Source organism: Lygodium microphyllum, chromosome 2 (assembly GCF_053477565.2).
Source record: "Lygodium microphyllum isolate KBCC chromosome 2, Lygodium_microphyllum_v1.1.10, whole genome shotgun sequence".
In the NCBI taxonomy this organism is placed as follows: Eukaryota; Viridiplantae; Streptophyta; class Polypodiopsida; order Schizaeales; family Lygodiaceae; genus Lygodium; species Lygodium microphyllum.
The window spans coordinates 52,544,446-52,572,396 of record NC_141136.1 but is presented as its reverse complement, the minus strand read 5'-3'; the positions used below and the strand labels follow the sequence as shown (position 1 = coordinate 52,572,396).

Genomic DNA, 27,951 nt, shown 5'->3' with positions numbered 1-27,951 from the left:
CACCATCTAAGCTTTTCATAGTGGAAGCGCATGGGTGGATAGAGCTATCTTTGTATCAATTTATTTGGAATGAAAGAAATTTCTTATCATGCTATGTAATATTTACATTGACAATATGACACGATATATACATCACATTTCTCTAAAGGCACCAAGTCATTAGCATTAGATATCATTAGACTTAACAATTATGTGACATCGTGCATTTGGCTCAAAATGAAAAATAGAAAATCTTTTGTTTTATTTTGGGCTTTATTAAGGCTAATTATTACTATTTGTTTGTTTTAATTAATCATTTAACATAATGGTTATAACCACTACTCTTACATAATCTTTAAGAGGATATTCCAATCGTTGCTACGAGCATATTTTTTCTTCTTATTTACCTTATTTTTAATTTAATGCTTTCTACTAATTCTTCGTTTGTCCCTATTTAGGAGGAGATTTAGGTCTAGACAGGGTACTTTGTTTTATGTATCCCAAATATGAATAACCACAAATGGGGATATACTCTGGTAGTGTATGACATAAAGGTTATCCACCTATACCAATCACCAATCTTACAAAGTCCCCCCTCTCTCCCTTTGAGATTTTCTCAACCCACATCATAGTACCACTACCTTTTCAATCGATTGCCTTAGAGATATATAGTGGTCCTTTCCTTGTATCAACAATCAATAAAAGCCTATTGTACTCCAGGTTAGTTGTGGAAAAGTGGAAATGAAACCCCACGTATAGTTGGGGGGAGAATTACCTAAACCCTTGCTTGTCCCCTTCAAAGAGGGTACTAACAAATTTTTAGTGGGAGTGAAGGATGCTCATTGGATGCACTAGAAGAATGTTATGCGAATTTGCCACATGATCAACCCTCAACCAATCATACATCTCTCTCTATCACATGGCCAACTCAACTAAGAGAATTTGGATTACCCAAAGTTCATAGGACGCTCTCAACAAAGGATTAGAGTTGTGGACTTTGGTACTTAGACCAAGACCCTTAAACTTGCATGATAGCTGGCTAGACATTGGGCATATAGGGGAAGGTTGCATTAAAGACTACATTGGGATCTACGGAAGTGGACATAGAGAGATACACTTGCAAAGATACCTTGGGATATGCCCCCAAGATATATCACAACTTTTCCTTACAAGCTTTTGGAGGAGATTGGAGGATGGTTTTACACAGAAAGATTTCACCCTTTCTTTGATTACTAGCACACATAAGTTTAGTAGTTGGCACATGGCTCGGATATATTAGAGACCCTACCACTTGTGCTAGATGCAAGAAGCATGAGGAGATATAGAGGCATTGCATATGGTATTGTCCAAGGGCTTAGGAGGTTTGGAGAGAAGTCCTTAGGATGTTATTTCATAGCATTGCAAACTCTATTGCTATCACAATGGAAACAATTTCTTGGGTAATGAATAGAGGTCCAACTTGCAAATATGAGGATGCATAAAGTTATCATGCCTATCATATCTTAGGGCAACTTGTGAACAATATTGTCATGCCAGATTTCTCATAGATAATGTGGACCTAGGGATATTGTGACAGATGGGAGATCATAGCTAGCACCATTACTTGGTTCATATGGATAGCCAAATGTTGCCATACTATAAATTTTGTGGGTATATATACTATAGAGACTCTTTTAGATTTGGATAGAGATTGTGCACACTCTTCATGGGAGATTGAACAAAATATAGGGCAATTCGAAAACTAAGAAGAGAGGCCTTTCTCAAGACATGGGATTTTGACATTTTCTTTCTATTCCAAACCCACATGGTCTATTGTTATAGACCTCCCAATTGGTTATTTATTCAAGCCTTGTAAGACTTTCCCTTGTTAAAGTCCCTTATAGGGGCTGCTTTGTAATTTGAAATTTGCTTTGGTATGTTTTGTTTTGAGGGGTATTATTAACAAAATTCTTTTTGCTTCTTGAAAAACACTCTTTAACATGCCATAATAGACCTTGTTTCCTAGCTTCACATAAGGGGCAAATGGAGTAGAGTAAAACCCCATTACCCTGCCAAGCACCAAACATGACAACTCTCTGCTAATTATCTCATAGGTGGTAAGGTCAAGCTACCACATTAGGACTAATTGTTGACACACATGGCTTTATCAATTGATCCATTGTTTGCAGGTTTTGCATGAATTTCTGTCATTGGCCGAATAGAAAAAACAATGGTTGCAAAAGTTGCACATGTAAGCTCTAGCGTTGAATGATCTTACACGTAGACATGGACATGGAAAAATTGTAGGGAGTCTTTTTGTTTACGGCCCAAAATCATCCTCCACACAAAAGGCTTGACAGAAAGGTTGATTCGAGTAATGAAAAAAAAAAGCTTGCCAGATTGGGCAGCAGTGCTGTGTTTTCTATCTGATACATACCGGACCAAAGTTTCATCCTGGTCGTTTGCGATGCGTGCAGATTCGTGACAAGCACTGCATCCCTAATACGCCATGTGTGTGACTGCTTGTCAGCCAACAAGATCATGTGGTAAAAAAGTTCTGATTTTTAAAGGAGGGTGTTGAACCTATTGGCCAGAGTATATAATGTAAACACTATTCTCATGGCTTTGGTATAAAACATTCTTTTATTTGCAATAAAGAGGTCAGGTATTAGATGTCTTAGATGGAAGAATGTTTAGTAAGAATCAGGATAGTGCTTGACAGGGTGTTTATTAACACTACAGAAAGAATGCAGAGTCATACAGTGGCTGTCAGGATTTGATGGGCCTGAGGGGGGATTTCTGACCACCTATCCGACTAGCGGTACCAGACAACTGATCCAGATTTGTTAGGACAGTTTGTGCAAGGTTTCTAGTTGCTTGGCTACCAGTTTGGAAAGCTTGCACAACGGATCTCGTTAGGGCCTGATCCAGTGAGTACTTTTGGCAAAGCTCTTCTGTTCTCAGTATCCTTTCAATCATCCACAAGAGCCTGTCTTGTACTTCTCCACGCCTTGCAGAACAAAATAGTTGGATGATGGATTGCACACCATCTGCTTTCTCCAACTCCTTTACGCCACCTTTCAGGTTTGGACCATTCAAAAGAGTTGATAGTGCTCTGAGTGCTGCTAATTTTACTGAAGCATCATTGTCCTCCAACATGTCCACAAGCGGCCTCACAGCATCGGCTTCAATTAAACAAAACGCCATATTTCCTTTGCAATCCATTTCATGAACAGGACATGTGGCTTCTGCAGGGGTTTCACTTCTAGTAAGACATTTTAGGAATGAGAGACAACCACAAGAAGCAGCTGACGGATTCACATGAGTCTTTGCGAGTATAATAGACTTTTCAGAAAGGATATGGAGACCATCAGCTGAAAGTCTCTGTAAAGACGGTCTCTCAGAAAGTCTTAAATGCTCTCTGAATATGATCATTACTTTATACTGTTGAATTGCTTCCAAAATACTTGGATTGGAACACCTGCAAAACTGCAGAAGTAAGGCCAATAAACTCTCCTTCAAATTGATGTTTACGCCACCTCTTCTGGATTGCCCAGACTCTCCTAGTTTCCTGACAATCCATGGGAGGAGCTCGATCCCAAGGACCCTTAAGACTTCTGTTTCAGTTAGGGGTATATGAGCAAGGATGCAAGCTGCTGCAGCCTGATCTTCTAACTCAGAGCCGTTCAATAGCTTTTTCAAATGATCAAATTGATCTGTTCGCCTCAGTTCTTCTGCCACTTTAGCACCTACTTTCACAGAGAGTATGCCAAGGAGTTTAAGTGCATATAGGTGGGCTTCAATCTCTGGTTCACGCATATAGAGTATTAATAGAGCAATTCCATTGCCATTTTCTATATGCTTGAGAGCATCTTCTGTAAAAAATAGGAATAACATGTAAGAAACTAAAAGGATAAAGAACCTCCAATTTCCTCACAACCATATATACACACGTTGCATAAGGATCCTTTGACATCAACAATTTAGTGAATTTGGTTATCATCCAGAATTCATGTTTTAAATGTGCCTCAATGTTCTAAAATCCACACTTCTGTTTTTATAGAAAGGTTAAGAAATAGAAACAATCAAAGCTAGTAAGAACTGTCAAAACACAGACTATTATTTTTAAAATGTCATCCCTATTTTCTTATGATTCCATTTTTAGGCCATTCGAGGCTCCTAGAATTTAGGAAAAAACTAGGGACCTCCCCAATATAGGTATCATATGAAAGCTCTTTCCAAGGAGATTACAAAAACAGTCCCGGAATCCTCGTATAGTTTGGTAAGCGTTTTTCCCCCCCTTTGCAAGTACAATTCATAGGGTACAGGTGGAAGTATTCACCTACACCTTTGACCCTTGAGTAGTATAAATGGTGTTCACACCTAGACATGACCTTTTACACAACAATGTATGTTCACACATGGGAATGAATGATAACTAACAAACCCCCCTTCGGATCAAGGGTCACTCAACTTGTGACATGGAACATTGAAAAAAAGAAAATGGGAAAGTAGAGCACGGTTAAGAGGTATGTATGCATGGCTCAAAGAGGCTCATCAAAAGCTAGCATGGCTTAGAGGCACTATGCATATGACCATGGGCATGATTCAAAGGTGTATGTGCATGGCTCAGAGACTAAACAAAAGAAAGCATGGCTCAAAGTACAATACACGTGACCAGGGGTCAAGTATGTCTCTCGGGCTCAATTCAGAGGTCATGGAAACTGGTTATTGAAACCAACCTTCCTTCTCAAATAGAGTGGTAAATAACCTAATTAAGCACTAATTACAGCAGGCAAAAAATTTTCATAAACTGAAAAGACAAACAGTCAACTTCCAAGCCCCTTCTCAGTGGATCCTACTGATGGATGTGATCAAGCGGCCACTTTCTTAGGTCACCTGATTCTATAAGATCACACAATCTTATCTCTCAACTTGGCTCATGGATGCCTTGGTTGTGCAACTAGGAGCGCCCATTACTCCCATTGTACACCCTAGGTCCACCATGGGGGAATGGAGCTTGACCTCTAGGCCTATGGCAATGCACATGTGCAAGCCCCATTGTTCTTCCTCCTCGTGGATAACTTTTTGTGGACTTGATCGTGTAGCCTTGCATAACGCAAGAACTAGCACTCAAACTTGTAGAAGGTTGGCAATCTAGGTAGTGAGATAATGCGTTGGATAAAATGGAAGTATTTGTCAGGCAACTTGTTCAAGAAGAAGAACATAACCTGATTCTAGGGAGCCACTAATGGCAAACTCAATGAGTAACTGTGGATATTCAGCCAACTTGACTTTCAAATCATCCCCTTCCTTAATGGAAAACTCTTGAAGCTCAAAATCAAGATTGATATGTGGAGTACGATCTCGAGCTGCATAGCGGTCAATGAGATGACTCCAACGATTAGATGCAAGGGAAAAATGCTATAACTGAGAGTGAAACTCAGAGGTAACCCTTGCATTAACTCAATATTGGTTGCAACATTGCAAGCTCTCCATTGACGGATGTGATCAAGGTGAGCTAATTGAGAGTCTAGGTTCGGTACCAATGACGAGGTCCCAAAGTCCCTGAGATTCAAGCACTTGTTGCATGAAGTTCGATCAAGTGGTGAAATTCGACCCATTAAAATGCGTCTTATCCATGAAGGTATTCTTGGCCATTGCAACAAGAGTGGTAGTGCTAGGGATAGAGTGAATAGGGGGGCTAGGGTGGGGAAGCGGAGTACACTTGGAAAGTAATCCCAGAGTGCACACTATGCATACGAGAAGTGTGCATAGCGGATCCAAATGTGGGCATGGACGAATTGGGGATGGGCATGGTAACTGCTTGAGGAGCCCATGGAGGGATAGGGACATGGGGAGCAAAGGATGGAAATCCCTACATAGGAGTGACCCAAGGGATGTGAGACGACAGTCCATAAGCAGAGAATGGATATCCCTACGTCTGAAAGGTCATGTGGGGGGTTTGTGAGTATCCACAAGTAGTGAGGGGGATTCCCATCACAACCGTCTCCGAGTGGAAAGATGTGGTAAAGTGGGGGTATGTGGAAGATACAGTGTTAAAGGGTGCCATTCCCCCTAATGATGCACCAAGAGGTGGAGGGAATGGAGGGTAGGTAGATGGTGGGATGGAAAAAGAGAGAGTGTTAGGAGCAGAGATGGAAGATTCAAACCCTAGTATGCTTTGAGCGGAAGTGGAATGTAATCCAAGATTTTGGAATGAGCATGTGAGTAGATCAGAATGTGGAGAATATAGTGGTGGGACGGGAGGGAGAGAAGTGTGGTTTACTTGATCAAATGAAACAGATGGTAGAGATATACCTGATGAAGGTATCTGCTTCAAGAGCCTCCTCTATTAAAGTTAACGTATTGAAAATAATCTAGATCCTACACAACAAAGGAAGAAACATGAGAGGGTTTTGGCTTATATGACTTAGAAGGGTTATATGAACCTGACAAAAGGCCTGGCGGAGATAAAGGAGATGGATCGCTAGACGTGCCGAATACCATAATCCCTTCAAGATCAGAGAGATGGCTAGTCTCACCAATCGGTCCAGACGGAGTAGTAGCACTCATTGGAGGAGTGTAAACCGAACTATACGTGATGTGCAAGTATTTCTCAAACTCTTCATCTGTAAGATGACCAAAACGAGAAGAAGAAGATGGTAAAGGTGAAGATGTGTCTACCTCCTCCTCGAGACCATAATGCTTTCTCAAAGCCTCAAATGATAGAGAAGCTTGATATGGTATCATAGGATCCAAAGAAGAAGGTGCCCGAGACATTATGGTCAGAATCAAGTCGCGTGTGAGTCTCGCATAAAGACTAGCCTTCACAATCATCGCATGATACTCTTTAGAAGAGCACCGGCTCTAATACCATGTGAAGATACACTAGGGTTTGCACTGAGGAAACATATCATGTACGACCAAGATTGAAACATAAAGACTTAGATAGAGAAAAGCTAAACTCAAACCCTAAATACAAAACACAAAACACAAAATGCAAAAACTCAAAACTCAAAACTCAAACACAGAGAGAAGAAACTCTGAAGTGAATGAATGCTGTAAATGAATGTAAGAGTATACACAATGGCCAAAGGTAGAGCAATGTAGTGTCGAAGAGTGACGTCCATCGGAGATAGATCCCAAGTGCAGTAACCACTAGTTAGAGATGAGAGAGTGTTGAATAATGTTGCAAACAATTTCACCAAAGCATTAAGATGTGAGAAGTTTGAGAGGCTTTTTGAAAGCTGTTGCGAGGATGTGAAAATTTGATGCTTTGCTTATGTTTAATTGACATTTGATTAAAGGATTAGTCAAATGTGCAATTAAAAGATGCACATATGTTGCACATGTGAGGTGCAAGCTACTTTTTCACAGTTGAAGGCTAAAGGACCCTGTGAAAAAGATGGGTGTCAAAGGCAAAAGTTGTAACAAGTTACACTTGTTAGATTCTAGGTGAATTTTGGTGTCGGTTTGCCCCTAGGATCATTAATTGGCCATTAAGTGTCAGTGGTAACACTAGGGACTAGGCATTAATTAATGGATTAATGCTTGTCCAAAGATCAATTAATGCATGGGACCACTTTGGGTTGCAAATGGCCTAGCCAATTAATTTTTGGATGGGCAAGGTCAATTTTCTGGGCATGGATTAAGGGCTGAATTAATTTTCAGAATTAATTAATTCAGAAAATGAATTAAATGGTTGGAAATTGCTGAAAATGGATTAAGAAAGCTGCCCTTGGGCAAAACTTTCCCATGCAAGTGGAGGAAAGGTTAAATAGGACTGAAGGGAGAGGAAAATCTCGTTTTTTCATTTTGGAGCTGTTGGGAAGAGGTGCTGGACTGTTGTTGCTAGCTTTTGGGGCCATTTTCCAGCCATTGGAGACCATTTTGGTGATGGAGATTGCATATTCTTGACCTTGGGAAGCTAACAATTGCTGCTGATGCACTTTCTCCTGAAGATCACAGTCTCTGATGCTCCTATTGTTGTTGGAGCATTCGTTTGGGGCTGGTACAACAGGGCAGCAAAACTGATTTTGATCAGTTCTTCGCGACAAATTTCAGAATTTTCTCTCTCTACAGCATTCTCTCATCTCCTTCAGCCTATGCTCAGCCATTTGGAGGAGATTTCAGTCATTTTTGGTGGGTTGATCTATAATTTCTGCAGTAAACCGTAATTTACAGCAGAAATTAGGGTTTAGCAGCCACCTTGGGATCCGTGCCAAAGTTTGAAGGCTCAAGGGACTGAAATCAATAGCTGATAATTGAAGATTATCAAGGGTATTTAGGAGCTAGCCCATCCCGAACTGATTTGGGGCAGCATTTGGCCAGCCAAGGGTCAAATTGGAGAAGAAGTCCTGGGTGAATCAAGGGGCAAATGACCCAAAAGGCTTGCTGGTCATTTATGATAGCAAGAGCAATTGGTTAGCAGGAGGAGATTGAAGAATCTCAAGTTGTACTCCTTCCAATTGAATGAAGCTAAAGAAATACCGCAAGGGGCGCCAGTTTTGGGGCCAACAGGGAGTCTACTGTCCAAGGATTTTATGGTAAAGTGTGTATTTCATTTTATTTGCATTTATTTATTGCTGTAATTAACTTTAAATCAGGTTATCACCACCCATTCCAAGAAGGAAGTCTGGTTTCATGGTTCCATTGCCGGGATACATCAAATCTCTTGATTTGGTGGGCCCGAGACACTTGATTGCAAGCCAAAGCTTTGTACTAGTGTTGATCTTTGTGCTCAGTTGAGAAATTATAGCAAGATGTCTTCATACAGTGGGATGCAATCAAGCAGTAATGATGCCTCTCATGATGCACATTCACATGGGGAGGATGTGAAAATTTGATGCTTCGCTTATGTTTAATTGATATTTGATTAAAGGATTAATCAAATGTGCAGTTAAAAGATGCACGTGTTGCACATGTGAGGTGCAAGCTACTTTTTCACACTTGAAGGCCGAAGAACCCTGTGAAAAAGATGGGTGTCAAAGACAAAACTTGTAACAAGTTACATTTGTTAGATTCTAGGTGAATTTTGGTATCAGTTTGCCCCTAGGACCATTAATTGGCTATTAAGTGTCAGTGGTGACACTAGGGACTAGGCATTAATTAATGGATTAATGCTTGTCCAAGGGCCAATTAATGCATGGGACCACTTTGGGTTGCAAATGGCCTAGCCAATTAATTTTTGGATGGGCAAGGTCAATTTTCTGGGCATGGATTAAGGGCTGAATTAATTTTCAGAATTAATTAATTCAGAAAATGAATTAAATGGTTGGAAATTGCTGAAAATGGATTAAGAAAGCTGCCCCTTGGCAAAACTTTCCCATGCAAGTGGGGGAAAGGCTAAATAGGGCTGAAGGGAGAGGGAAATCTCGTTTTTTCATTTTGGAGCTGTTGGGAAGAGGTGTTGAACTGTTGCTGCCAGCTTTTGGGGCCATTTTCCAGCCATTGAAGACCATTTTGGTGATGGAGATTGAATATTCTTGACCTTGGGAAGCTGGCAATTGCTACTAATGCACTTTCTCCTGAAGATCACAGTCTTTGATGCTCCTATTGTTGTTGGAGCATCTGTTTGGGGCTGGTACAACAGGGCAGCAACTGATTTTGATCAGTTCTTCGCGACAAATTTCAGAATTTTCTTTCTCTACAGCATTCTCTCATCTCCTTCAGCCTATGCTTAGCCATTCTTAGCAATTCTCAGTCATTTGGAGAAGATTTCAGTCATTTTTGGTGGGCTGATCTGTAATTTCTGCAGTAAACCCTAATTTACAGCAGAAATTAGGGTTTAGCAGCCACCTTGAGATCCGTGCCAGAGATTGAAGGCTCAAGGGATTGAAATCAGCAGCTGATAATCGAAGATTATCAAGGGAATTCAGGAGCCAGCACATCCCGAATTGATTTAGGGTAGCATTTGGCCAGCCAAGGGTCAAATTGGAGAAGAAGTCCTGGGTGAATCAAGGGGCAAATGACCCAAAAGGCTTGCTAGTCATTTATGACAGCAAGAGCAATTGGTTAGCAAGAGGAGATTGAAGAATCTGAAGTTGTACTCCTTCCAATTGAATGGAGCTAAAGAAATACCACAAGGGGCGCTAGTTTTGGGGCCAACAAGGAGTCTACTGTCCAAGAATGTTATGGTAAAGTGTGTATTTCATTTTATGTGCATTTATTTATTACTGTAATTAACTTTAAATCAGGTTATCACCACCCATTCCAAGAAGGAAGGCTGGTTTCAAAAGCCCTCGAACTTATTACTCGTGGTGATTGATTTTCCTTGTACTTCATCGCATTGACACTATAGGGCATGTTAGAATTTGCCAACTCTAGGTAGTGCCCAATGTAATTTTTGTCGTGTGGACACTTATTAAAGTGTCATTGTAGGGTGTGTACACTTAGTTTCTTAGGACATTAAAGTAGTTAGATTAGGCTCTAGAGTAAATAAACCTAACTCTAGTTAGTTGGTGAAATTGTGGTTAGGTCAAACCTTAGTGTGTACACTTAGTGTCTTAGGACATTAAAGTAGTTAGATTAGGCTCTAGAGTAAATAAACCTAACTCTAGTTAGTTGGTGAAATTGTGGTTAGGTCAAACCTTAGGCTCATCCTTAGTTGTATTTTCACCTATCTTTTTAGTTTAGCAAGCAAGTACACTCTTACGTTCACCTCTCACACTGTCTACTCTTTACTATTCAATCTCTTGCTCCTCTCTCTTCCATAGCTAGCAACCTGTTCTTGACAAAGCATAGGTATTTTCAACATTGTCAAAAGGTTGGTTATTATGACGAGTGTCAATCAAATGCCACAGGTACACAACCCAAATCAAAGTCTCAAACCCCTGTCCATAGAGATAGGGAACGTTCGTTCCGGCACACAGGAACGAATTAATGCATTCTGAGAGGTTTGAGCCCAGGAAACGCTAGCGGAACGTTTCAGCCCATTCCCTGACCCGTTCCCTCCCGTTTCAGGCCGTTCCCTGTCCGTTCCAAGACCGTTCCCTGTTTGGAATGGCTGTTCTAGCAGTGGATCTTAAAAAAAAAAAAACTTTCATTTCAGCGGGTGCGACTCCTTGGCTTGTTTCCCGCCCGTTTCCCGTTGCACTCCCGCCGACTATCCTGCCCGTTGCTCCCGCCGACTGTCCCTCACTCGCGCTGCTCCTGCCTACTCCGGCCGATTGTTCCGCTTGCTCCCGCCTCTCCTGCTGCTCTCGCCTGCCTTGCTTGCCCCCACTGCCTACTCCCACTTGCTCTCGGGATCCACCTACCTCTCCCACCTGCCTGGCCCGCCTCTCTTGCCTAGCGTGACTCCCGTCCACGATTAGGTGAGGTCTTGAGGATCATTATCTCGATTCTCCCCCAAATTTGGGGCATTTTGGATCAGACTTCAATTGTTGGTAGTTGCCCCAAAATTTGGGCCTTTCTCAAGGATTGGAATTTGGGACCTAAATTTGGCTGCAATGTCCCCAAATTTGGGGCATTGGGATCCACCATCCCAGGATCTAAAAGAGCCCCCAAATTTGGGGCATTTTAAATCAGTCATTGCCCCAAATTTGGGAGCTGAAAATGCACCAAATTTTGGGGCGTTTTCAGCAAGGGAATGTAGGCTGGAGTGCCCCAAATTTGGGGCATTTGGAGTCAGTCATTGCCCCAAATTTGGGAGCTGAAAATACATCAAATTTTGGGGCATTTTCAGCAAGGGAATGCAGGCTAGAATGCCCCAAATTTGTGGCATTTTCAGTAAAAGGAATGCAGGCTGAAGTAGCACCAAAGTTTTAGCATTCTTAGCAAACATTTAACACACACATGTTAAAATTTTGGTTGCAAATTTCTGCAATTTTATTGAACTTTACTGATTATTTGTCACTTTTATATAGATGGCAGCATTGACATCTATGGGATCTTCATCATCCTCAGTAGGTACTTCGTCAAAAACTGGACGAAGTCGAAGCACTACTTGGTCATGGTGGGATAAGGTAGATGTAGGGGTGCCATTGAGAGGTGGAGGGGCTCGCCCTTGGAAATGCAAACTTTGCTCTTATGCTCGCACTAGTGGGACTGATAAAGTGAGAGCCCATCTTCTACACGAGGAGGGGAAAGAGATGCATTTTTGCACCAATGTATCAATTGAGAAAAGGCAGGAGTTACTTGACCGCATAGCCACTTCTATGGGAAATTCACATGCCAGGAGGACTCCAAATATAGCAGTGGATCTAACAACATGGACTCCAAGGCCAACAAGGCATGGTGCTTCATGTAGAAGACCACCAAGATTAGTGGCTACGCAGCCTTCTCGTGGGCCATCAGTGGCAGCAGGTTGTGGCGTTAGACAGAGTTCATTGCACACTTTATGGGAACCAAAGAAAAAAGAGGAAACAGATGCAGCACTGGCATGCTTTTTTTACCGTGACCATATTGCATTCAAATCAGCAAGGTCACCTTATTTTTTAAATATAGTGACAAAGATTGCAGAGTATGGACCCACATATAAGCCCCCTTCATCAGAAACTATCAGGACTACATTGCTTCAGAAGGAGAAAGCAGCCATAGAGATTGCAACAGCAAATATTCGCAATCAATGGGCAAGAAACGGAGTGACATTGATAGCAGATGGATGGAGTGACACACGCCATAAGTCCATACATGGTGCTGTCGCATATTCTCGTGGAGATGTATACGTTATTGGTAGTCATGATGCTTCAGAGACTGGAAAGAGTGCAGATGTATTGGCATCCAAGTGGTGCGAGGCAGTGCAGGCTGTTGGGGCAGAAAATGTAGTGTGGTTTGTGGCAGATGGTGAACCTACAAACAGGGCAGTAGGAAACATTTTAATGCCAATGTTTCCACATATTACCTTTAGTCCATGCATGGCGCATTGCTTGAATAACTTGTTAAAGGATATTGGGGACTTGCCATGGATCGCATCTCTTGTTGCAAAAGGTGCGAGGCAGTGCAGGCTGTTGGGGCAGAAAATGTAGTGTGGTTTGTGGCAGATGGTGAACCTACAAACAGGGCAGCAGGAAACATTTTAATGGCAATGTATCCACATATTACCTTTAGTCCATGCATGGCGCATTGCTTGAATAACTTGTTAAAGAATATTGGGGACTTGCCATGGATTGCATCTCTTGTTGCAAAAGGAAACAAGATTATCACATTTATATGTAATCATCAGTACTTGCATGTTGAGTTTCGCAAGAGAAGTGACAAAGAACTTCTCAAATACTCGGATACACGATTTGCATATAGCTTTCTTATGCTTGGTCGATTGCACTATTGCAAAGGTGCAATTAGGGAGCTATTTGCTAGTGATGAGTATGAAAATTGGACTGGGACTGCCATTGCTACTACTGTGTTATGCAATGCATATGTCTCTGATAGAGATTTTTGGGATGAGGTGAATCGCATCAACCAAATGGTTGATCCTATTATGCACATGTTGAGGCTTGCAGATGGCATGGATCCATGCATTGGAAAAATCTGTGAAGGTATGGATTGCATGATTGAGAGGTTGGAGAGTTTGGAATCAAATGCAGACAGGTATGAGCAGATTAAGGAGTTATGCATCAACAGATGGAATGAGTATGACTTTCCTATGCACGTTGCAACATATGTGCTTGATCCTGAGTTTCAAGGATAGATGCAAGAAAGAGACCTTGAGGTAGTCAAGGCTTGGAACACATTGCTTGCTAGGCTTTATCCTAGTCATGAAATGCAACACAAAATTAAAAATCAGCTCTTTGTGTACCGGCAAACATTAGGGATTGGTACAAAGGATGCACTAGAGGACATGACAAATATTGGGGCTGCTTTATGGTGGAAGGACTACAAGGTAGAAGCTCTAGAGTTACAAAGTTTGGCTATTCGTATTCTTAGCCAAACAATTAGCTCTTCTTGTTTAGAGCAATTATGGAGCTCATTCAATCACATTCACTCAAAGAAGAGATCGTCTTGGTACAATGAAGACGAAAGACCTAGTTTATGTGAGCTCCAATCTTCACTTTCTAGCTTGTATATCACTTGCAAAGGTTGATTCTTTTATACGTTGGGAAAAAGATGACGATGATGATGATGATGATGATGATGGTGATGGTGATGGCGAGGATGTTGTTCAACAGGATGAGCACTCAGGCACAGTGGAGCCATCTTCATGAATCAGAGCGCTTAAGCCTTAGCAGCTAGCCTTTTGGAACTTTAGAGTATTGACTTGGAAATTGGGACTCTTGTAACTTGGATCTTTAGACTTTAAAGTTTAGTGTATATTTTGTGTCTTTGCAATGCACACTTGTTGGACTTATGCAACATTGTTGATTACAATGCTGAATCATGAATGTGACAATCCATTTCTGATTACAATGATTTGAATCTTTATTATTGTTGAAACTTGATTATTATGTCTCTAATTTCACGAATTATGGTTGATATGATATCTCTCTCTAGATTCTAAGACTTAAGTATTGATTCTCTCTCTCTCTCTCTCTCTCTCTATATATATATATATATATATATATAGTGTGATGGTGTGTATGAGGGAGTACTCCTTGTAGCTCCCTCACCCACGGTTTGGGCGTCGTGTTGATGCGCGTTGATAGCTCCACCCACCCTCCGTGACATGGTCCCTTGCTGAGCCCGTGCAAGCTTGTAAATGCTTTCTATCTATGAATATGAGTTGAAGCCCCCAAGATGGGCCCTTTGGTAAAACCTCGCGTCGTGTTCCATTCCGTGTCGCGTTCCGTGACGTGTTCCGTGACGTGTTGAGGTGCCCCGTGACGCGTTCCGGGGTCAAAATGCAAAGTTTCCAGAAAGGGTCTAGTGCCGCCCCGGGGCCTAGACGGGGTCCCGAAAGGGTCCCGGAAGGGTCTCTGAGGGTTGGACCATCACACTATATATATATATATATATATATATATATATATATATATATATATATATATATATATATATATGGGCGTTCCCCCCGTTCCAAGGGGTCCCGTTCCCGTTCCTGTTCCCTGTTCCTGGTAACTATACCCCTGCCCCTTAGTTGGATAACCCCTAGCAAGGAAGGCAAGGTGATAGCAACCAAAATCAAGGATAGTGGTGTGGTTAAACCCACACTACCATTGCTTAGCTATCACAGTCGACTTCATTCTCAACACCAGAGGGCTTGTCTGACTGGTCTACTAAGACTCATCTTGACTCTTTTGAGACATCTGAGGATTCAAGTCTCATTCACATCTGCGAGTTATCTCACAACGAGATGACTGCAGAGGCCCATCCTTTGCAGTCGAGCACTTCTCCTCTTGTTTGGATTATAGATAGTGGAGCTACACATTACATAACCGCCATCTAGGAAATTTTTCTCACTTGAGCCCCTATAGCTAGGCATGTTCGGGTCAGGAATAACTCCTTGGTCAAGATTCAAGCTCACCATTGTAACTGTTATGCTACTGACCCAGATCTGGATCTTGCTACACTAGATGATGTCTACCATATCCCCAAGCTTGGGGTAAACTTATTATCTATTAACAACTTTGCCAATTCGGGTGAGCGGTCTTCTTTACAGTGACCACAACCAAGGTCCTTGACTCTTAGATTGGTTTGGTAATTGCTTGCGGTGAGGCATAACCTAGTAGCCTTTACCACATAATCTAGTTTCTTTTTGAGCTAAACACCACTGAGAGATTAGAGTTACATAACTTGCACGCGTTAGCCACTATATGAGAGCCTACGAACAATGAGTGTCTTTGGCATTATTGCTTGTGGCATCTCCAGTACAACTCTCTTTATGAGTTGTCTCATCTATACAGATAGTTGAGGGCCTTTCATGCCTGAAACTATCTAGAGATGTCTGTAAAGCTTGTCAGCTAGGGAAACATCACCGTACTCCATACCCTTAGTAATCTACACATAGAGTTGATGTGCCCCTGAGATTGATCCATCTTGATCTTCGTAGACCGATATTGATTGCCGCCTTGAACGGGGCACAATACTTTTTGATATTGGATGATTTCTATTGATACATATAAGTGTATTTCTTAAAGCATAAATTTGACGTATTCACCTACCATTTTGCTTGGGTATTGTTGATACATAATCAGATTGGTCATTGTGTTGATTGTATGAGGAGTAATAGTAGTAGTGAGTTTATCTCCCACGAGTTCATTGAGTTTCTATGGGAGCATGGCATCTCTTGCCAACTCACTTCTACTAATTCCCCTTCTCAGAGGAGAGTTGTAAAGTGTAGGAACTGTGTGGAAATGTGCGGGATCTAGGACATGGCAAGGAACTATGGCGGATGGAAGATGAAGACCAAACTCATGATGACATAGACAAGTAGAGACAAACTATTACACAAGTGAATTAGGTTCCAAGATGGCAGCTTGGACCCATAAACACAATCTTGTGTAGGACTGACAAAGACAAGATACTTAACTGAAAGTACAAAGCATCATGTCATTGTATTCATTCCATATAAAAAGTGGTAGTCAAGTACAATGCTTTATAGTTGCTGGATGGATAGCAGTTTTTCCTCTCTGTGCATATGGGATTCCTGTAGCCTGCATGTCTTCAGCCTAAACTGCCTCATACAAAGAGGCTACATTAGATGTGATTGCAAATATCTCAACACCCCTTCTCAATCACAACCAGAAAGTACAGTGTGTAGAGGCTTTAGTGAGAGCAACACCTGCAAAGTGTGGGCACACAAAAAACATGGCAAAACACCAGAGGATGTCACAGAAAAGGCTAAGTGTGGGTACCACAAACATGATGGATATCCAAAGGCTGTAACAAGGGCCTCACAAAGTGTATAGAGGCTGTAGTACAAGGCTACATGAGGAGTTTTACAAGCTTATGTCCGAAGCATTAGGGCTAGGCAATATGAGGCTAAAAAAGTCAGTAAAAAATAGGATCAAGGACTGTGAGGCCCTTGTGGTTTTTAGCATTTCTTTTGACATAGATCTTCTGTTCATTGCAGATGTCGATATAGTCCAGCTTACTCTTTTCGATTATGTACTTGTTCTTCACTTTGCTTGTCGCTTCAGAGTCTTCATGATTTTTCTGCTTCGTCTTCTTATTCTTATTCTCTTTGATCTTTTAGTCATCTTCTTCTAGGTCCTCCTGATTTGCTTCTTCATTAACTTTGCTTGCATATGTATTAGTCTTCATGTCCATGTACCCCTCAAGCAAAGGTATCATTATCTTTGAGGCAATGGAAATGATTGCAAACTTTTGCACTTTCATGTCTTCAAGGTCTTCAAATGGGTACATCGATGGCATTTGGATATAGGCAGCTCCATGTCTTCCTGTAGGTAGAGTAACATCTTCTATGTAGCGTAAATGGGCCATAAGATACATGTTACTCTTCATGAGAAGCACCCACTTAGAAATCTTCATGTTTGGCATTGGAACTCAACTTCAAATCCTTGACTTTTTGACCAGCAAAAAGAGTTGAAATCTAATGTGTCAAAGGACACAAGAAGGTAGTGTGAAAACACACTATGCTTAGTGCTAACAAGCAATATCTTGATGGTTATGCTTCTTGTGTGCCGGCTTGTAAATGCCTTCTAATCTTCCTTGAACTCTTCCAGATCTTCAGCAACCTCCAAGGAATGTAACTTAGTGATTTAAAAATTACTGCTGATAACTCAAATGAGAAGAAATAGTGAGAAGATGAAGTACAAGAGGAGCTTGAGTTTTGATGTTGGTGCTTGAGGTCTTTCAGAAACACTTCCCTCCTTAATTGAGTGATGAATCTTGCTTGGAACTTCAGATAGTCAATGGATTAGAGTGGCCTTAGCTGGGTAGGAGAGAGAGAATAAAGATGAGGTAAGCTAAAAAAGCTTGAAGGTGAAAAGCTATGGCTTCTCTGCAGTTAGGGTTTTGACCCAATTCGTTTTTTGTTCCATGCAGCTCGTGTAGGCAGCTATGGCATGAATGATTTGGTGGAGAGTAAGCTTACGAGGTAGGCATCATTTGCCCCATGACCAACGACGGATCCACGCAGCGCAGGAGGAGATCGAACTGTACGACCAGCATATAGCGTAGAATGGGCAGCGACCTCCGATTTCGACAATGCTGGGCTGTAGAAAGGCCAATGTCGGGGCTGCTCGTGCCAGGATGAAGCGCCTTCAGGTTAGGAAGAGGTCTACAGAAGAAGGCTCAAAGAGATTTTGCCTAGAATGAGAGATTTGGGAACTCCAAGACAGGTGGGTGCAGGCTGGCTATGGCGGATGGAAGATAAAGACCAAACTCATGATGATATAGACAAGTAGAGACAAACTGTTACACAAGTGAATTAGGTTCCAAGATGGCAGCTTGGACTTATAAACATCTTGTGTAGGACTGACAACGACAAGATACTTAACTGAAAGTACAAAGCATCATGACATTGTATTCATTCCATATAAAAAGTGGTAGTCAAGTACAATGCTTTATAGTTGCTGGATGGGTAGCAGTTTTCCCTCTCTATGCATAAGGGATTCCTGCAGCTTGCATGTCTTCAGCCTAAACTGGCTCATACAAAGAGGCTACATTAGGTGTGATTGCAAATATCTCAACAAACTAGATGCTCATGAATATGGTACGCTCTATGCTGTTCGCAACAAGGCTCCTTGAGCATTTTTGGGTCGAGACTCTTAGTACTTCAATATACATCCTCAACTGGTGCTCCACTGTGATAGTCTCTCAGATGACCCTGTATTAGGCATTTTTTAGGCTTTCGATGGTTAGTTTTCTGTGTTAAGAGTCTTTGGATGCTATGCTTACATACATACTCTTGATCATAAGATAGAAAAGCCTGATTTTTGTAGAATACTCCTCCGAGGCCACAACCTATCATTCGTTTGATCCTCGAACAAACAAGATGATCATATAGAGAGATGTCCTTTTTTATGAGAGGGATATTGTGCGGTCTTCTGCATCAGACTCCAAGCCGATTCCTTAAGATATACCATCGGAGATAGTGATTTCTAAGCTCGGTCTATTGTCCACTCTTGACCTTCATGTAAAATCTTTAGCCCCTAGGCTCCCTCCTTGAGACCTGCTACTTGCTTGTACTAGCAAACCATACGGGATTTGAGGGTCCTACCATCGAATTCCACTCTAGAGGGCCCTAGAAGATCTACTTGGCTTGCCCCTTAAGCTTCATTATTGTTGTTCACAGAAGATTACATAGCATATTTTGAGCCGGAATGTAGGAGGCTCTTCAGCAGTTCCAACGGCAAGAGGCCATGGAAAAGAAGCTAGAGAGTATTGACCAAAATGAGACTTGGACCTTGGTGGATCATTTGAGTACAAGAAATTCATTAGGACCAATTGGATTTTTAAGACCAAGCTAAAAGCTTATGAGACTTTAGAGAAGTACAAGACTTGCCTTGTAGTGCAAGGGTTTCAACAGAAGCAAGATATTGACTATAAAGAGACCTTTACTCCTACTGCATGGTGGCATCTTTCCCTCTATTGGTTGTGCTAGCTACTCACCACAGTTGGCCGTCTACTAGATGGATGTCAAAAGTGCCTTTTTGAATGGTTACAAAGAGGATGAAGTCCATGTGAAGCAATCACTTCGATTTTTTTCTATTGACCGGAAAGATGAGGTCTTTCATTTGTGGAAAGCTCTTTATAGGCTTAAGCAAGCACCGTAGTCTTGGTTCCACAAGATGGACGAGTTCCTTACAACTCACGGATACCATTCTACCCCTTAAGACCTGAACTTATATGTCCATATCACTTCAAAGGGGTTCAGCTATATCCTACTATACATAGATTATGTACTTCTCATTGGCTCACATTCTATTGCCATAGCAAAAATTAAGGCTCATCTCAGTTCCACATTTGAGATGATAGGCCTCTATTCCTTATTTTTTGGGCATGGAGGTAGTTCATTCCAAGGGTAGTATTTTTGTGTCATCACACAAGTGTACTCTTCAATTGATGGATCAATATTGCACAGATCAAATACAACCTATGGCCACACCTCTCGATTCCACTATCCACTTCTCTAAGGATACTCACAATCGGCCCTTCAATGAGCATACCTAGGTCTATTGTAGGGAAGCTTCTTTGGTTGATTCACATGACCAAATTTAGCATACTCAATTAATTTGCTAGTCAGTATTTCACTGCACCTAGGATGTTATATTGAACTGCTTGTTTGCGTGTTTTGAGATATCTTTAGTGTACCTATTCTTATGGATTGACTTTTGGTCATGGTTCATCCTCGCACAGTTACACTGATTCTCATTGAGCAAGAGATCTCGACACCCAGCGTTGCCACACTGGCTACCTCTTTTCCTTGGGCACGGCTCCCATTTCTTGGTCAAGCCATAAGCACGAGACAATAGCGGCTGCCATGGTTGAGGCTAAGTATAGGGCTCTTTACAATGGTGTCACTCCAGGCATCTATTTAAGAAGCTTGTTGATGGCACTATAGTTCCCTTGTATTGCTCCACTTATTATCTACCGTGACAACCAAATCAAAGTGCGATTGTACTGGCTAGTAATCCCATCACTAGGCCGTGGACAAGGCATGTTAGAGCACACTTACACTTTACCAGAAAGCAGGTTGAGGTAGGCACTATATGAGTTTCTTGTCATGCCTTTTGGGCTTACGAATGCTTATGCTACTTTCAATCGGATGATGGATTGCATTTTTGCGCCACATAGAGACACTAGACATTGTATTCAATGAATTGCATGAGCATAGATTGGTTATCAATGACAAGAAAAGTCAATTCTTTTTGCATGAAACCCACTTTTTGGGGCATATTGTATTGGTTGATAATATTTGCATGGACTCTACAAAGGTTGAGGCAATACGATCATGACCACTGTCACAAGGACGTGAAATTTTGTGATGCTTTAATCTTGGTGATAACATTTGATTAAGTTATTAATCAAATATGAAAGGTTTTTTAGCACGTGTTGGACATGGTAATTATTTTGTGGTAACAAGCCAAGGACCCCGAGGATATAGTGGGTGTCAAAGGCAAATGTCATGATAAGTTATGCCGATTGGGTTTTGGTAGTCAGTTGGTATCAGTTTTGACCCTAGGATAGTTATTTGGCCAATAAGTGATAGTGGGGACACTAGGGACTAGCATTAATTAATTAATTAATTAATGCCAGTCTAAGCATCAACAGAGGTTTGAGACCACTCCAGGTTGCAAATGGCCTAGCCAATTTAATTGTGGATGTGAATATTTAATTTTGGGTAGGGTCAGAAGGGTTGCTCAGTTTTTATTAGTTTGAGAACCGTTTTTGTCACTTTTGGGATCGGTTTTTGCATTGATCGCTGGTCAGTTTTTGCAATGCGTTTGTGATCAGTTTGGGGCACATTTGCAGCCATTTGTGATCAATTCTCAGATCAGCAAGTGATCAGTTTATGATCAGATTATGCTCAGTTTTCAATGGTTTACAGTTGGTTCCATGGACAACAGCATGTTAATAAATGCCATTGATAGTTTCAGCCATGGTTTATGCTGAATTGATGCTTTTCTATGGTTGATAGTACAGACAGTTGAGAAACATGAGTGATGGATGCATCCAATGAGTTTCTAGCAACAGTTCTACATTGATTTTCAGTTTTATGATATGTATATGCTGGCTGGAAATTTTCAGCAAGGTTTGAGGGCATGTAGTGTGGTTGGACAACAATGCGCAATGTTGTAAATATGATGCCTTATGGAAATTCTAGTGCAGTATGCTTTTCCTTTGGCATAATATAGTGCAATTGAGGACAATTGCAAAGATTTCAAGGGGGAGGTCTGTCACAAGGAGGTGAAATTTTGTGATGCTTTAATCTTGCTGATAACATTTGATTACGTTATTAATCAAATGTGCAAGGTTGTTTAGCACATGTTACACATGGCAATTATTTCATGGTAACTGGCTAAGGACCTTGAGGATGCAATGGGTGTGAAAGGCAAAAGTTGTGATAAGTTATGTTGACTGTTTGGTGGTTAGTTGGTATCAGTTTTGACCCTAGAACAATTATTTGGCCAGTAAGTGTAGGTGGTGATACTAGGGACTAGCATTAATTAATCAATTAATGTCAATCTAAGGGTTAACAGAGGTTAGGAACCACTGCAAGTTACAAATGGCCTAGCTAATTTAATTATGGATGGGCACATTTAATTTTGGGCAAGGTTAGAAGGACTGAAATTAATTTTCAATATTATTTAATTTTGAAAATTAATAAAATGGTTGGATAATGCTGAAAAATGGATTTAGAAGACTGCCACTTGGCAAAAATGCCTATGCAAATTGAGAAAACGTTTTTGGGGACTAGGTCTTAACCATTCAGTTGGTTTATAGCTTTAGGGAGAAAAAAAGAAAGAAAGAAAGATCTATTAACGTCTCTAGGAGGCCAATATGGCCTATGAGACTATAACCAATACAACCGGTATCATCATCTCTCATCAGAGAAGAAAAACAAAATTATGTCTAGATCTACATGATAATCTAAAATGAGAACTGAAAATAAGGAAAGAGTATATAGTATCTCCCTCTCAGTCTATGGAATCTACCAAAACTTTGCCAGCTATCTCCAATTGAGTCAGCGTGGTAATCTTCGTCTATAGTGAGCAATCTTGGCACGAATGTGTCGTATATAAGCATGCCTATGTTGTCAAGTAGGTACCCTAGGGCATCCTGCTCTAGATAACGTTGTAGCTCTGTCTACTATGATGCCACTTGATGATATCCCTCGATGGTGCTTGTCAGTAGGAGATGTAGTGTCTAAGGTGGCAGTGGCCAAGGGATTAGCTATACTGAAAAAGTTTGTAACTACTCTCTGGAGGGGTGGACGTGACTGGGATTGGTTCCAATCCCGTAACATTGCTACTCTACACCGTTGGAGCTCCAATAAGAAAAGACCTAGACATCTATGGTCCTCAAAGTCGATCACCGTCTCAATGGTCTAAAGCCCTCCTTAAAGAGGCAATGGTAGCGGTCTCCGATATCATAGTATACAGTACATCTACAAATGTAGTGTTCCTCCATCTCTGGCTCCCATCCGCAAAGTTGGCATATCCTCTCATTTGCTACAACATGACTCCATTGACCTGTCTCAATCATTAGACAATGTGATGAGGTGCGGATTTGTCCAATAGCAACTCGAAGCCCATGAGAGAGTTGAGCATCCATATATCTCAACCTCACTATGAGACCATCATGGGAAAGCTACAAGAAGTGACACTGGTATTGTGCCATCTTTGTGCCTAATGGGAAAGGGGGACTTGGACCAAGTCCTCTTTGCCTCCATTTTAGTGATGCTTGCTCTGGTCACTCTATTCAACTTTGAATGGCTCAAACTCAAAGTGGGACAATCAAGGCTATAATCAATCGGTGACAATCTGTCTATATTCATGCCATGCAAGTTCAGCCACAAGCTCATATGTGCGTACCAACACTATCTATCTCCCTCTGCTACAAGCTGTCTTGAAGACTCCAAAGCTAGCCTAAGGTATCGGTTTTTAGGTAGCTTCCATATCCTCTAGAGGAAAGCGATTGCCTAGAAATAGTGCCTCCACTACCATGGGTGCTGCACCCAACTCTGCTCGGATGATCTCTTGTGGCATTGAGGCTTTCACCCTTATCATGCGTGCTATCATCATGACCAGCGGTCTCTCCATATGTTCCCATCCATCATAATGTTGTGCTTCAGGTCCATTACAGTCCATGAGAGGCATTCGTCTAGTATGATAAAGGCTTGGCCCCAAATGGCTCCTCCATAGAGTAGTGTGGGCATAACTAAAGTGTCAAAGAGCCACAATTTGGTACGTGGATCCTGGAACTATATGTGTGCACACTGTCGCTTTAGAGTGCCCAAAGCTACATATGCACGTGCAAGCCTAGCCTATGAAGTCTCCTTCCATGAAAACTGTGGCCCTTTGAAAGTGACCCCCAGGTACACATTGTATAACCATTTCCACAGATTGACCGTCGTACATAAAGTGATGCTTTGAGCGTGTCACCCAAGCTGCTAAGGTGTTAAAGTCCATAATTTTAGTCTTTCCAAGATTAACCTTGAGACCTTTCTCTTCACAAAACACATGCGATGCATCCAGATGTCGCTGAAGCCTCTTAGGTGAATTTGAGATGAGCACAATAACATCTGCATATAGCAAAATTGGTATCAATGCCCTTGCCAAGCTGGGTTCCATACCACCTCATCTCTGTATGTAATCTAAAATCTCGTCAATGTACAATCAAAGGAGAGAGCGGACAACCTTGCTTTACACCAACCGTGCAAGATACTGAGTTTGTTGTCTCTCCAAGCACTCGTACTCTATCTATCACTGTCTCATATAATGTATAAATACACCACTGTATATTCACTGGGACCCCAATGGTTTGCAACCTCTGCATGAGTCTTGTACGTGGTACCATATCAAAAGCTTTGCGGTACCATTTTGGAGGTTTTTGGCAGTAGGTAACTGCATTAAATGCAAGCAGGAGTAGGCAGCATGCAGAATTTAGGGTTTTTTCACAAGGAAAATCAGATTTCTCTCTCATCTTGGCTTTCTCTCACCTTCTCCAAACCATTCTCACGAGATCTCAGCATTTCTCACCCATTTTGAGCAAATCTCAACCAAATTTGGTGTACAACAAAGAGATCTCTGCTGTTGTAAACCCTAAATTTGTGTTGATTAGGTGACACCATTTTGGAGATTTTTGGCAGTAGGTGACTGTATTAAATCCAAGTTGGAGCAGGCAGCAATTGGGTTTTCCCACGAAGAAAATCAGATTTCTCTCTCATCTTGGCTCTCTCACCTTTTCCAAACCATTCTTAGGAGATCTCAGCATTTCTCAACCATTTTGAGTAGATCCATAGTTGCCTCCGTACGACGTACGGTACTATCCATACAGTACGATTTGTACGATACATATCTATACGTTTTTCTGGGCCTATTTGGGCCACCTGGTCTGCGCGTCCCATGTTTCCTGCACCCCCACCTCTACTCCTGCGTGTTACGCCTGCCCTGGTGGCACTTTTTTTTGTGGGGGGGGGGGATGGGAAGCCTTGGATACCTCATCCCACCCCCAAAGCTACATATGCACGTGCAAGCCTAGCCTATGAAGTCTCCTTCCATGAAAACTGTGGCCCTTTGAAAGTGACCCCCAGGTACACATTGTATAACCATTTCCACAGATTGACCGTCGTACATAAAGTGATGCTTTGAGCGTGTCACCCAAGCTGCTAAGGTGTTAAAGTCCATAATTTTAGTCTTTCCAAGATTAACCTTGAGACCTTTCTCTTCACAAAACACATGCGATGCATCCAGATGTCGCTGAAGCCTCTTAGGTGAATTTGAGATGAGCACAATAACATCTGCATATAGCAAAATTGGTATCAATGCCCTTGCCAAGCTGGGTTCCATACCACCTCATCTCTGTATGTAATCTAAAATCTCGTCAATGTACAATCAAAGGAGAGAGCGGACAACCTTGCTTTACACCAACCGTGCAAGATACTGAGTTTGTTGTCTCTCCAAGCACTCGTACTCTATCTATCACTGTCTCATATAATGTATAAATACACCACTGTATATTCACTGGGACCCCAATGGTTTGCAACCTCTGCATGAGTCTTGTACGTGGTACCATATCAAAAGCTTTGCGGTACCATTTTGGAGGTTTTTGGCAGTAGGTAACTGCATTAAATGCAAGCAGGAGTAGGCAGCATGCAGAATTTAGGGTTTTTTCACAAGGAAAATCAGATTTCTCTCTCATCTTGGCTTTCTCTCACCTTCTCCAAACCATTCTCACGAGATCTCAGCATTTCTCACCCATTTTGAGCAAATCTCAACCAAATTTGGTGTACAACAAAGAGATCTCTGCTGTTGTAAACCCTAAATTTGTGTTGATTAGGTGACACCATTTTGGAGATTTTTGGCAGTAGGTGACTGTATTAAATCCAAGTTGGAGCAGGCAGCAATTGGGTTTTCCCACGAAGAAAATCAGATTTCTCTCTCATCTTGGCTCTCTCACCTTTTCCAAACCATTCTTAGGAGATCTCAGCATTTCTCAACCATTTTGAGTAGATCCATAGTTGCCTCCGTACGACGTACGGTACTATCCATACAGTACGATTTGTACGATACATATCTATACGTTTTTCTGGGCCTATTTGGGCCACCTGGTCTGCGCGTCCCATGTTTCCTGCACCCCCACCTCTACTCCTGCGTGTTACGCCTGCCCTGGTGGCACTTTTTTTTGTGGGGGGGGGGGGATGGGAAGCCTTGGATACCTCATCCCACCCCCAAAGCTACATATGCACGTGCAAGCCTAGCCTATGAAGTCTCCTTCCATGAAAACTGTGGCCCTTTGAAAGTGACCCCCAGGTACACATTGTATAACCATTTCCACAGATTGACCGTCGTACATAAAGTGATGCTTTGAGCGTGTCACCCAAGCTGCTAAGGTGTTAAAGTCCATAATTTTAGTCTTTCCAAGATTAACCTTGAGACCTTTCTCTTCACAAAACACATGCGATGCATCCAGATGTCGCTGAAGCCTCTTAGGTGAATTTGAGATGAGCACAATAACATCTGCATATAGCAAAATTGGTATCAATGCCCTTGCCAAGCTGGGTTCCATACCACCTCATCTCTGTATGTAATCTAAAATCTCGTCAATGTACAATCAAAGGAGAGAGCGGACAACCTTGCTTTACACCAACCGTGCAAGATACTGAGTTTGTTGTCTCTCCAAGCACTCGTACTCTATCTATCACTGTCTCATATAATGTATAAATACACCACTGTATATTCACTGGGACCCCAATGGTTTGCAACCTCTGCATGAGTCTTGTACGTGGTACCATATCAAAAGCTTTGCGGTACCATTTTGGAGGTTTTTGGCAGTAGGTAACTGCATTAAATGCAAGCAGGAGTAGGCAGCATGCAGAATTTAGGGTTTTTTCACAAGGAAAATCAGATTTCTCTCTCATCTTGGCTTTCTCTCACCTTCTCCAAACCATTCTCACGAGATCTCAGCATTTCTCACCCATTTTGAGCAAATCTCAACCAAATTTGGTGTACAACAAAGAGATCTCTGCTGTTGTAAACCCTAAATTTGTGTTGATTAGGTGACACCATTTTGGAGATTTTTGGCAGTAGGTGACTGTATTAAATCCAAGTTGGAGCAGGCAGCAATTGGGTTTTCCCACGAAGAAAATCAGATTTCTCTCTCATCTTGGCTCTCTCACCTTTTCCAAACCATTCTTAGGAGATCTCAGCATTTCTCAACCATTTTGAGTAGATCCATAGTTGCCTCCGTACGACGTACGGTACTATCCATACAGTACGATTTGTACGATACATATCTATACGTTTTTCTGGGCCTATTTGGGCCACCTGGTCTGCGCGTCCCATGTTTCCTGCACCCCCACCTCTACTCCTGCGTGTTACGCCTGCCCTGGTGGCACTTTTTTTTGTGGGGGGGGGGGGATGGGAAGCCTTGGATACCTCATCCCACCCCCAAAGCTACATATGCACGTGCAAGCCTAGCCTATGAAGTCTCCTTCCATGAAAACTGTGGCCCTTTGAAAGTGACCCCCAGGTACACATTGTATAACCATTTCCACAGATTGACCGTCGTACATAAAGTGATGCTTTGAGCGTGTCACCCAAGCTGCTAAGGTGTTAAAGTCCATAATTTTAGTCTTTCCAAGATTAACCTTGAGACCTTTCTCTTCACAAAACACATGCGATGCATCCAGATGTCGCTGAAGCCTCTTAGGTGAATTTGAGATGAGCACAATAACATCTGCATATAGCAAAATTGGTATCAATGCCCTTGCCAAGCTGGGTTCCATACCACCTCATCTCTGTATGTAATCTAAAATCTCGTCAATGTACAATCAAAGGAGAGAGCGGACAACCTTGCTTTACACCAACCGTGCAAGATACTGAGTTTGTTGTCTCTCCAAGCACTCGTACTCTATCTATCACTGTCTCATATAATGTATAAATACACCACTGTATATTCACTGGGACCCCAATGGTTTGCAAC

At 41.8% G+C, this 27,951-nt stretch overlaps 1 protein-coding gene and 1 long non-coding RNA gene across 6 annotated transcripts in view; one reads left to right on the top strand and one right to left on the bottom strand.

The window, feature by feature from the left end:
• Positions 1 to 2,326: 2,326 nt before the first annotated feature.
• The window catches only part of LOC148039731 (U-box domain-containing protein 44-like), a 140,430-nt gene continuing 114,805 nt past the window's right edge, over positions 2,327 to 27,951 (bottom strand). For 2 of the 5 annotated variants that reach the window (XM_087693551.1, XM_087693560.1), the window contains one exon: positions 2,330 to 3,833. In XM_087693551.1, coding sequence (XP_087549677.1) covers positions 2,728 to 3,833 — 1,106 coding nt within the window. In that variant the 3' untranslated portion in view covers positions 2,330 to 2,727. Of the gene's footprint in view, positions 3,834 to 27,951 lie in introns of all 5 variants that reach the window. The other 3 variants (XM_087693572.1, XM_087693569.1, XM_087693573.1) reach the window with 3 other exon arrangements.
• LOC148039732 (uncharacterized) overlaps positions 2,340 to 27,951 on the top strand; it is a 138,050-nt gene continuing 112,438 nt past the window's right edge. The window contains exon 1 of the long non-coding RNA XR_015693223.1: positions 2,340 to 2,469. This is a non-coding gene — a long non-coding RNA (uncharacterized LOC148039732). The remainder of the gene's footprint in view (positions 2,470 to 27,951) is intronic.